At 35.0% G+C, this 12,181-nt stretch overlaps 1 protein-coding gene across 1 annotated transcript in view; it reads left to right on the top strand.

Moving 5' to 3' along the window:
* Positions 1 to 807: 807 nt before the first annotated feature.
* The window catches only part of LOC125834438 (MADS-box protein AGL42-like), a 33,910-nt gene continuing 22,536 nt past the window's right edge, over positions 808 to 12,181 (top strand). Inside the window, exon 1 of the mRNA XM_049513593.1 lies at positions 808 to 989. Coding sequence (XP_049369550.1) covers positions 808 to 989 — 182 coding nt within the window. The remainder of the gene's footprint in view (positions 990 to 12,181) is intronic.

The raw sequence follows: 12,181 nt of genomic DNA, 5'->3' as shown, positions 1-12,181 counted from the left end.
AAAAAAAGAATATGAAGAGTTTTTGTTGTAAATGTTCCTCGATTAATAAAATTTTATTTGTAATAAATTAAGTAATTTACTTTAACAATATAATAATTAATTCAAATAAGAAAAAATGCCAAAAAAGAGAAAAACGATAAATATAAATGAAGGTCACATAGAGAGGTATCACATCACTTTATCTATGTTTTTCCTTTATTTTATATATAGATTATACCTTTAAAGTGAAAATCTATTTCTTATCTTGTATTTTTTCAGTAAGTTAATTCAATAAGAAGTGAATGGAAAAATTATATTTTACTACACAAATTTTCCACCGGTACGGTGGGGTAATTTTTTGTTTCTAGTTTTGGTACACTTAAATGGAGTGTTATAAAATGTTCTATAATCCCATTTATGGGTGAGTATTATTGTTTGTGTATGATTAACGTCTATTTCAAGATCGATTACCAAAACAAGGTAACAATGAGGTTTTACTTGGACAAGACTTTCTTATGCTTACTTTTTTTGTGCTTTTCCTTTTTTGTTGTTGAACAAACGGAATAACTAAAGGAAATACAAATACGATAGAATTAGGAAATATCGTATTCTTTGGTCTCAGAATAAAGAGATGAATACATCGACGATCTTTACTACTTATTCCTTTTTTACTTTTGGCTTACCTTTTTATGCTTTCATTTCATTCTTTCCCAACGGAATATATCACTTGCTAGGGTTTTTTTTGAACATTTTTAATTGATTTCATTCGTATTGAAGGTGAGCTGATAGCTACTCTATTTGATTTCAAAATCTGTTGTGTGCAGGAAAATGGTTCGAGGAAAGGTAGAGATGAAGAGGATTGAGAATGCAACAAGCCGGCAAGTGACTTTCTCTAAACGGAGAAATGGAGTTATGAAGAAAGCTTATGAACTATCAGTTCTTTGTGATGCTCAAGTTGCTCTTATTATTTTCTCTCAAAAGGGAAAACTTTTTCAATTCTCAAGCTCCAGGTAATTTTTCTCTTAGCTAGTAGACAAACATTTTTCTCATTTGATTGAATAAATTTCTAATAACTAGGATTTCCTTTTCAACAACTGAACAACACAATTTCAGAAAGCTTATGATCAACTAAACAAAATTATCCTATCATCAAATATATGACATAAATAATTACTTACTAATTAAGCAAACTCAAAATAAAGTAATCTTCCATTTTATTGTACTTATATCTTTTGTACCAAATTGTAATTCCGATATTTGTTTGATGAAGTAAGGAAGCATGGGCTTTGTGTACTTTCTAATTTTTCAAAGTACGAACAATTTTGCTTTTCAAAATTTGCTCACTGTTCTATCTCTGCCTTTTCTTTTTTTTTTGGTTTCGAACATTACATTGAAGCAACTAAATTTAAATTTGCATCCAAAAATTTCATTTTAGGGATTAAGCTCTTCCTAACAAACTCGAGACCTGGTTATTCTATCTCTCCTTGTTGAGTCTTAACAATTGCATCTTTCTTTGAAAAATACATTTTTAAAGGTTATTTTCCTTCTTAATCCCTAGCAAAACACATTCAATTTCCAATACCACTACTCTATTTTTAATTTAGAAAGAAAAGGAGATGTACCCCCCTCAATATAAGGATTTGGACAAGGATATGAAAATTTTAGGCTGTGGGTAATTATGGCTTACAGGCTACACCTTACAGCAGATGCAACACTATCACATGGGCTCTTTGTACTATTTTATGTAGTTTCAGTTTGCTAGATCGTCTCTTTTCTAGTCATCCACAACTTTTATGTGATATCATGAAAGCCACGTATGGAGGGTCCTAGGTATCCTTTCTTGCTTGCTTAAATTTGGTTGATTTAAAAGAATAAAACAACAAGGTACTTCTAGTATTCATTATTACTTGTACGTGCCAGCCCATCTTTCAAAGTTCTATCACTGTCACTATTTCCTCAAATTATAATTACCTTATCCCTTTGAGTTGAATTATAGGTGAACTACTTCATATATTTTGTCTATGATACTTGCGTATCAATTTAATTTTAGACTTCTCATTTTTGTAAGAATATGAATAAGACCAACCACCAATACATGCAACTCTTAAATATATACTTTTTAATGAACGGTATAATACATATACATGATCCTTAATTTGGCTTCAGCGGACAACACCCTCCAACTTTGATTGCACACAAGTAGATACTTAAACTTGTATAAAATTGAACAAGTAGACACATGTGTCCTACATGACATAATATACGTAGGACGCTACATAGGACACAAAAATTGTCATGTAGAATGCCATGTAGAACGAATGTGTCTATTTGTTCAATTTTATACAAGTTTAAGTGTCTACTTGTGCACATGCACCTAAAATTAAAGGTCATAGTTGTCAACTAACGTTAAATTAAGGGTCATGTTTATGTATTATATATACTGCCTTAATGAACTATGCATGAACAAAATTTAAGTATTCAACATCCCCATTAAATTTGATTCATCTCTACAAGAGTCATTTTTAGCTTCTAAAAAATATTAATCTTCAATGACTTAATGAAAATATACACAACTTGGTATTGAGATTCCATGAACTGATTTCTTGGATATGCAACCTCTAATATAATGAACTTAGTATATATCCATATACTTGCTCCTTTCATGAAATACCGGATTCACAATTTCCCTAAGTCACAATTGGTTGCGTCTAAATCTTTTATGTAAATGCCAAATTTGCCAGAAAGAAAACAAAAGGTGTCCCTCAATAATCCTTGAAGATATATGAAGCTTGTTGGTAAATCGAATTATCTCATTGTGACTAGACATGACATTTCTCTTCCTAAGTGTTGTGTGTTAGTTTATCTATTCTACTTGTGATAGTCATTGGGATGTTGTTGTCCGCATTCTATGATATATAAAGTCATTGAGCAAATGACTACTTTTCGAGGATTGAAGCTATAAGTAGATCTTTGGATATACCGATGTTGATTGGCATAATCATTTCTGACAGATGTTCTACATCTGAATTTTGTGTTTTATTAAAAGGTAATTTGTGAGATATTTTGGATCAAATAGTTGGTAGAAAATTTAAAATTTGGACATATCAATTAGATGAAACTTGTGTTTAATAATCAAGAGGCCCTTTATATATATTGCCTCATTTTATATTTCAATGCCCTTCAACTTTGGTTCTGCACAAGTAGACACTCATATTTGTATAAAGTCGAATAAGTAGACACATGAGTTCTACGTGACATAAAACACGTAGGACACCACGTAGGATGCAAATTGCCACGTAGGATGCCATGTAGGATGTGTGTGTCTATATGTATAATTTTATACAAGTTTAAGTGTCTACTTGTATAATTTGAAAGTTTTTTTGTGTAAATGTAGATGATTTATTAGATTTTACTATTGTTTATTGTCTTTTCGATTTTAAAAGTAGATGATCTATCTTTTTTAATTGAAAATTGACGTTTTGTAAGTGATCACTTTATTAAGATGACAATTATTTATCCTCAAATAATTCAAGTGAGAAAATAGCTAACATGACAATAAAATTGTTCTTCTCAAAGCTAGTTAGAAGACCATTAAAAAAAAATATTGTCCTGCAATTATCTACCTTGACTCAATTACATAATAATTTAAGGGTATAATTGAAAATAAGTTTTTTATAAAGTTTTAATCCAAACACAAGATGAGGTGGGAAGGAATGAACCAAACAGTTGATAAAAAATAAACCCTTCATTACTAATTCCTGTTATATTAATCTTTGTACAAAACAACCTATAAGTGTATTTATTTTCTTATTTTATACCTAGTAATGGGTTTGAATAGATTTGGATGATTAAGAACTATGACAAAGTCTTAATATCATTAAGCTATCTATTTTTGAATTTCTATCACTACTCCATCAACTTTCGCAGCTAATCTAATCGTTGTTGTCACCCACCATTATGAACTAGCAACCACCATTTTCAATCAGAGCATACCACCGCTAATCACCACATATCATTATCACCATTTACAATAATCACTATTAACTATCATTACAATCACTTATTACTACAAAAAAATTGCTATATATCATCAAGCTCGTCATCATTCACCACAAGTAGGAGTGGCAAACGAGCGAGTTGAGTCGAATATGAGTCAATCAAAAAACGAGTTAAATAAAAATGGATAAGTTATTCGACTCGACTCAGATTTTAAATGGGTAAAAACGAGTTACCCAATGGATAATATGAGTAACCATATTTTATCCATATTATAATAGAAATCTTGTTAAAATCTTTAAAAATAAAAATAAAAATTAAGTTTTTTTTATCACTTCACTCCACCCCCCACGAGCCCCCTACCCCTCTATCCCAAAAATAATGTAAAAATAAAAATAAAATTACCACCCCACCCCTACCAACCCTCCCTCCACACCCCATCCCAAAAAAAAGTTAACAAAATTTTAAATTTAAAAAAAAATAAAAATTACCACCCCACCTCCTACCAGCCCCCCCACACCCCTACCCCCTACCAGCCCTCCCCCCTCCACACCCCATCCAAAAAACAAATTAACAAAATTTTAAATTTTTTCATTAAAATTTCTTTAATTTTTTTTAAAAAGAAATTACCACCCCCCACACACCCTACCCCCTACCAGCCCCCCCCCCCCTCACACCCCATCCCAAAAAAAAAATCAACAAAATTCTAAAAATTTTCATTAAAATTTTTAATTTCTTTTAAATAAAAAACTACCACCCCTCCCTTCCCCTCCACACCCCATCCAAAAAAACAAATTTAACAAAATTTTAAATTTTTTCTAATAATTTTTTTTTAAAAAAACAAATTAAAAAAATTTTACCAACTCACCCCCCTACCATCCCCCCACCCCTACCACCCCCACCCCCTTATCCCAAAAAAATGTAAAAAAACGTTACATTTTTTTTATAGATTTTTTTTTAAAAAAAGACTTTCTTACTACCCCACCCTTTATCACTGTTTTTTATTCGTGTGAATGCATATCTTTTACCCATTTTATCCATTTAACTATCCACTTTTAAATGGATAATATGGGCATTATTCATTTTTACACATTTTTAAATGAGTTGGATACTCAACCCATTTAAAATGGGTAAATATAAACGGATTCCCATGTTTTTTATTCATGTGAATGCATATCTTTTACCCATTTTATCCATTTAACTATCCACTTTTAAATGGATAATATGGGCATTATTCATTTTTACACATTTTTAAATGAGTTGGATACTCAACCCATTTAAAATGGGTAAATATAAACGGATTCCCATATTAATTACTCATTCTGCCACGCCTAACCACAAGTAATATCTATTTTTAATGAAAACCAGGCTCAAAAGTCTCAAGCTTTATTCATAAAAACACGGATAAGTATTTATTATACCACTATTAGGTATCTCTAATATCTATTAGAATTACCAGGCGCCGCCACCAATAACCGCCATTAATCATTACTATAGACTACCATCACCACTAAGTGATATATCACCGATAAAACAAACCATGATATATCACTATTTAATTTTATTTTTTTGTTGAAATAATATTATATTTGTATCAAATTTTACTTGGATCTTGTATTTTTAAACTTTTAAATAAAAATAAATTTTGGGAGTTTTTCAAAATATACGGACAACATAAAATTAAGTCATATGACCCAATATATAATATTAGGGATAAGACACAAGTACCCCCTATACTATGATCGAAATCACAGAGACACATCTTAACTAAACTAAGATTCTGAATATTAAGGTTATTCAACAACGAGATGTGTACCTTATAATTCGCAGCGGAAGTCATCGATCTGCTTCTTCGATAGGTTGGTGCTCAAGTCCGTCTTTGAATCACTAGGAAACAAATATCTGATCACAAACTAGAAGTCTTCTTCTATGTGTTGATTTGATTTTTTTCTCAGAAACACACTTCTTTGTTTCTTGACTGATTTTCAAACGTTTTTCCTCTCTGTATTTTTTTTACGTTTCCTCTCTCTGTTTTCATGTTTCACACCCCTTAGGAAAACACTTCCACTAGGAGTCTTTTAAGGAGAGGTTGAACAGTTACTTTGTAACTGTTCTGCCTTATCCTTTAAAAGAATATATCCAATTAATTAATTTGGATAAGACATGAAACATATTGGGTCGGGCCGGGTCGGTCCACATGGGCGATCCACGACCCAAAACTTACATCTCCCACTTCGCACATGGTGTACAAGACCCAAGTCAACATTATATCAATCAGACACACAATTCTTACGACAAATATTTCGTGCGACCTGTGAGCATTAAGAGTTTACCTTTAAGGTTTTACAAGCCCTACATAAGGACACAATTCACTATTATTTTAAGGATACTATTGCTCACAATACCCCAGACTTCATTCACTACTTCAGTAGTTACTTATTTGATCCCTCATCCTCTCAAGGATATTAACTCGAGTTCATATTTAACTTTATATACACAATTACACTCGAGTGTAATAGTCGGCTTATGTATACAAGTTGAATTGTTCATTTATTCATCTTCCCTTTCTACTCAAATCTATCTGTTCCATATCAATTGCTTTCCTAGACATATACTGCATTGCCGAATCACTCATGGCTATTAGTAGCATGCTAAAGTAGCAACACCGATTTGAAACTTCAAGAAACAACAAAAGGTCAAAGGGTATTTCATTGAAAAAGCCATTTTAACTTTTCTAGGTCTCACACAATGAAGAAGCAGGGAATATTCTTTCATTGACCCATTGATTGCTTGACACACGTGGTATGAAACACGTGCTATGATGTTTACACCTTAGATTGGTGTATGTGTCTCATTCTTTCAATTATTCAACATCGTACAGACCTTGGTCTAAACATCTCCAGATGTTTAACCCTAGTTTCTCTCTTCAGTGATCCTTAAACTCATTTTCGTGGAGAAACTTTTGTCTGGATCACAAACTAAGTCATAAAATGGTGGTGAAACTCATCTCTTCACGTTCCCCGACGTAAGAGGCGATTGCTCGTGTGAGAGATCCAATCTCGCGACTTGTTCAACACTCTTTATTACTTTATAAAATATCACATGCATACTACATTTGAACATAAATTCAATAGTTTTATATAGAAGAGGATATTATAACAATCAAGTTATTTTACAATACTGAAATATCATCATATTCTACGCAAACCTAGAGCCTTAACATGTTTTTTCAAACAATTCTCTAGAGATAGCCTTCGTAAAAGGATCAACTATCATTTCACGTGTAGGAATGTATTGAAAAGTTATTTCTCCACTTGCCACTATGTCTCTCACAAAGTTATATGATGTCGATGTGTTTGGTCTTGCTTTGATACTTAGGATCCTTTGTGTATGCAATAGCCGCTTGACTATCACAATATAGAATCATGGGACCCTTAAAATTCTTTGCAATACTCAAATGCTCAAAGAATCTCTTTAACCAAACAACTTCTTGTACTACAGATGCATAAGCCACAAATTCAGATTCCATGGTTGAAAGAGTTGTGCAAGTTTGCTTCTTACTTTTCCATGAAATAGCACCATCATTTAGTAAGAAAGCACAACCGGATGTTGATTTTCTATCATCCCGGTCACCAGCCCAATCTGCATTTGTATAACCTCTTATGAATAAATCAGATCCACTTTAACACAGTGTATGATTTGCAGTTCCCTTCAGGTATTAGAATATTCTCTTTACTTCTTTCCAATGATCTCTTCTAGGATTGGATTGATACCTACTAACTAGACTTACGACATAACAAATGTCTGGGCGAGTACACATCATAGCATACATCAAACTCCTGACAACACTAGAATAAGGAACTCTAGACATGTCTTCCTTTTCTTTTTCAGTCTTTGGACACATTTCAAGGCTTAAAGTTTCACCCCTTGCTACATGAGTATCCATGGATTTACAACTATTCATTCGAAAACGTTCCAATATTTTCTTTATATAAGTTTCTTGAGATAAACTCAAAAATTTCTTAGAACGATCTCTTTGGATCTTAACACCTAATATATAGTCTGCTTCACCCATATCTTTCATATCAAACGATTTTGAAAGCCATGACTTGACAGTTTTCACATACTCCAAATTATTTACAGCTAATAAAATATCATCTACGTAAAGAGAAAGAATTACAAAATTTCCATTATACTTTTTCACATAGATGCAATGGTCTTCATCGATCATGGTGAAATCAAATGACATCACCTCCTAATGAAATATTAGATACCACTGTCTTGAAGATTGCTTTAGGCCATAAATTGATCTTCTCAATGTATATACTTTCTTTTCTTGACCTTTAACAATGAAATCTACTGGTTGTTCCATGTAGATTTCCTCGTTTAATTCTCCATTGAAAAAAGCGGTCTTCACATCCATTTGATGTAATTCTAGATCTAAACTGATACGCTCAAATTACACCTCTTTTTAGAAGCATAAGCGATCGTTATCAAGTAAAGAACCCAACTTGTAGGTTGGGATCGATCCCACGAGGAAAATGGTTTAGACTTTACTTTTAACCAACAATTATATTCAATTAGTCAAATTATTTCCAGAAACAGGTAATAAAAGGGGGGTTGTGCTCGTGTGAAACAAATAGTAAGAATTTAATAAGTAATCAATGATCAAACTCAACTTTGGTTGTTATCAAGATAAGAGAAATAACTAGGGTATACGTGTTCCCCATAATCTCATAACGCAGTAATCCTAGTAATAACAATCCTTTTCTAGTGTATTACATGCAAAGTGATAAGTTAGGTATCTCTAAATCCTTGGTCCGGCTACGTGTGTATAATTTACTAACCCTTACCTTTACCTCATATTAGACATTATAATCGATGTTTGGCTTAGTTATTACTTCGCACCAATTGACACTAGCCTATTAGATAGTATCACACTAATTCTATGTTGATAATTCTTTTCTTGTTAATTACCTCCTTGGTCCGGCAGGTAGTAACAAGGCAAGTTCTAACGTTGGCCACCGTTAAAAAGACTTCTAAACGAAAGAATTATCAATGCATGCAAAATACTAGTTAAGAATTGCTTATTTACTATTCATACTTTGTTAATTGATCATGGTTCCCACAACCCTAGTTGTGGATTTAGTTACTCATATTGGCAAGAACACAATTCATAATTGTAGATGAAGAAGTCATACATTTACGTAAAGAGAATAATAAACCCAGAAAATTAACTTGAATTGCAAAGCCAAAATCTTCAAAACGAACTTGGGAAATCAATAATTGCTAGGGTTGCAAATTAATCTCCAAAGTTACAAAGCAAAAATAGAATAATAGTGTCTAACCCCCAAAAACGAGGTTTACATGTCCTATTTATAGAAAACAAATCCTAAATAAAAAACGAAACAAATTAAGGAAAGTTTTGTTCAGGTACGCGTCTTCGATCCACGAGACTGACTTACGGACCGTCGATGGATCTACGGTCCGTAAGTCCCTTCCGTCGCTCGGGACTTAGAAAATATTTCAGCTTCCAAAACTCAGCTTCTCTGAAGCAAACGACGGACCAGCAGTACGGACCGTAGATCGACCTACGGTCCGTCAATCCCTTCCGTAGCTCCATACTTAGAATCTTCAAAAATCAGGTACTGGAACCCTCGCAGTCTCACTCTACGGATCAACAGTACGGTCCGTAGATCAATCTACGGACCATCAATGGGCACCGTGGTTCCACACTTTGTCAGATTTCCCTGATTTGTCCTCAACACCATGCCTGCTGATCTACGGTCATAACCTACGGACCGTGAATGGACCTACGGTCCGTAGATCATCTCCGTGGATGCCTTTTTCTGCATTTCTTTCAGTTGTCTCTAAAGTTCCGCGCCTGAACACCTTTCCTACAAAACATGATAAAAACACATAAAAACCAATATAAAAAGGCCCTAGACACACACAACTTGTAAGTGAAATGTATTAGAAATACCGTAAACTCACGGTATATCAACACCCTCAACTTAAATTCGTTGTTTGTCCTCAAGCTTCGCACTACAACTCTAAACGACACTAGTATAGAAGCAAGCATTTCTAAACTCAAGCAATCACATGGCTCTCTACCTCCTCATTGTTCGGGTGCACATTCGTTCTCTTAGACTCGACAAGCCAACTTATGTGGATCACATCATGATACAGACCAACCAACTGACACACAACAGACACCTTCTCACTGTCACCCAAGTACCAACTTTCCGACGATGTAACTAGTGCCCTTACTTCAAACAAAATTCTCTTTTCGCAAAAAATTAATTTCATTCATGGTACAAGGATTTATTCAACACTCACGCTCAGAAGTAATTTCAAATACAGTTAGTGCTTACTGCCATAAGCTTGCCCTTATTTTCACTGCTTAGACTCTCCAAAATAGACTCCAGGATCACTATAGGACTTTATTGGCTTGTAACGTAGGCTCAGGGTCAGGTGTGGTAATTTGGGTACTGTTTAGTGACTTTCAGCCCTCCTTGTCATTACACTAGGCTTTTAACCTCTTTTTGCCCTATTTTTGTCATATGATTGCTTTACCTTCTTTCCCTTGATTTTCTTCAACCATGGATGTGACTTTAGACTTTGTAGCTCATTTCCTTTTATTTTATTGTTCCTTTCGCTTTTAACATGTCACATCCTTTCCTCATGTTTCCCCTTCTTTTTTTTAAAAAAAATTTATTTTTTTCACTCTTTTCATACCCATTTTTCTTTCAGTTTCCTCTTTCATAGCCACCCTCAACTTATGGATTTTCCGTTAGTTGAGGTGCACAATACCCGATGTCGGGTCAGGGCCAAGATTGAAGTTACTTTTTACATTAGCCACCCTCAACTTAGGCTTTTGGCCTAAGTCAAAGTGCACATGTCCAAGGAGGGACCGGGGCCAACATAGTAGATTATGGGAAAGTGAGTTCGGGGTTTTAGAAAAAATGGTTTATTTTTAGGCTCAAAGTTGGATCAAAGGGAACCGTTATTTCATTTGGTTGAATCCTTCTAGGCAATTTGTGGATTTTTCAGAACAACGGCCTATGATCACTTCCTATCCTCTAGATTGAATTGTCTTAGCAGGACTAACCGGGCAAGTTCTAGTTTTGCACAAAAACCGTTTGAACAGTCAATGATTCTCACTCACTCTTGGCACATAGTTTCATTATCAGTTTACCCAGTTCAAGTTTCAGGTCAAGTCATGATATGGTCGATTGTTACTATGTCATACTCAGAGCCAACACAATCAATTAATCGTAGCCTACTTCTAGCATACAACCCAGAATCTGACGGGTATCATTTTTATAAGTCATCATGCTTCATTCTGTATCATGCTTCTACACCTACAATCCTAAGACATACCGGTTCAAAAAAAATTAAACAGTCTCTTGGGGAAAAGAACACAGGCAAGAAAACCCAAGAGAGGATTCATGAGTTGGGTTACTCAGACTTCACCCTATCACTCACGATCCATTTACCCCACCCCCAACAAAAATAGATCAATTGTCTACAATGCATACATAGACAGTAAAAGTGAATGGATTTGAGTGAAGCAAACCTGTGGCGCAAAGCGCCGGCGAATCATCAACAAGCAAGGGGGTCCGGTTTCCCGGAGCCCTCTGGAACATCAGTGGGGGCACCCTCAGTAGTGCCCACCTCAGCAATCCCAGCACCCTCAGTAGTGCTCTCTATCAACTGCTCCGCACCATAAGTGGTGCTCGCAACGCCCCTCACAATAGGCTGAACCTCTGCAACTGGGGCAGAGCTCGATGCCCCTGCAGCTCTCTCACGCACCCTCTGCTGGCGCAACTCTTCGTTTGCAATCGAAGCCCTCCTAGCCTCCTTCTCCTGCCGACACTGTCTTTTCTGAGCTTTCTCTTCCTCCGTGCGATGAGAGCGGTGCCACTTGCCCTTGGCATGTGTCGGTGCAGGCCCCTCCTCGGCGATGCCACTGAATAGAGCATCTAGCACTGTATCATCAGTCAGCGCAGTAGGGGCAGCCTGAGTCTCAATTGAAGGTTGCAGCAAGAATAACAATCAACGTCGGTCCGGAGCATTGGCTATGTCAGCCTGCAAAGGCAGATGAACGTTCTGTCGACGGTGTGATGCTCGAGATCTGCAACTCAAAGGTGTCAAGTCGCTTATTAACAGCTAGGACCTTACGGTCCATCATCCCCTCATCCTG

The sequence above is a fragment of the Solanum verrucosum genome, unplaced genomic scaffold (genome assembly GCF_900185275.1).
Source record: "Solanum verrucosum unplaced genomic scaffold, falcon-dt-bn FXZP01000279.1, whole genome shotgun sequence".
NCBI lineage: Eukaryota > Viridiplantae > Streptophyta > Magnoliopsida > Solanales > Solanaceae > Solanum > Solanum verrucosum.
The sequence above is the reverse complement of the archived record's forward strand: the minus strand, read 5'-3'. Positions and strand labels throughout refer to the sequence as shown.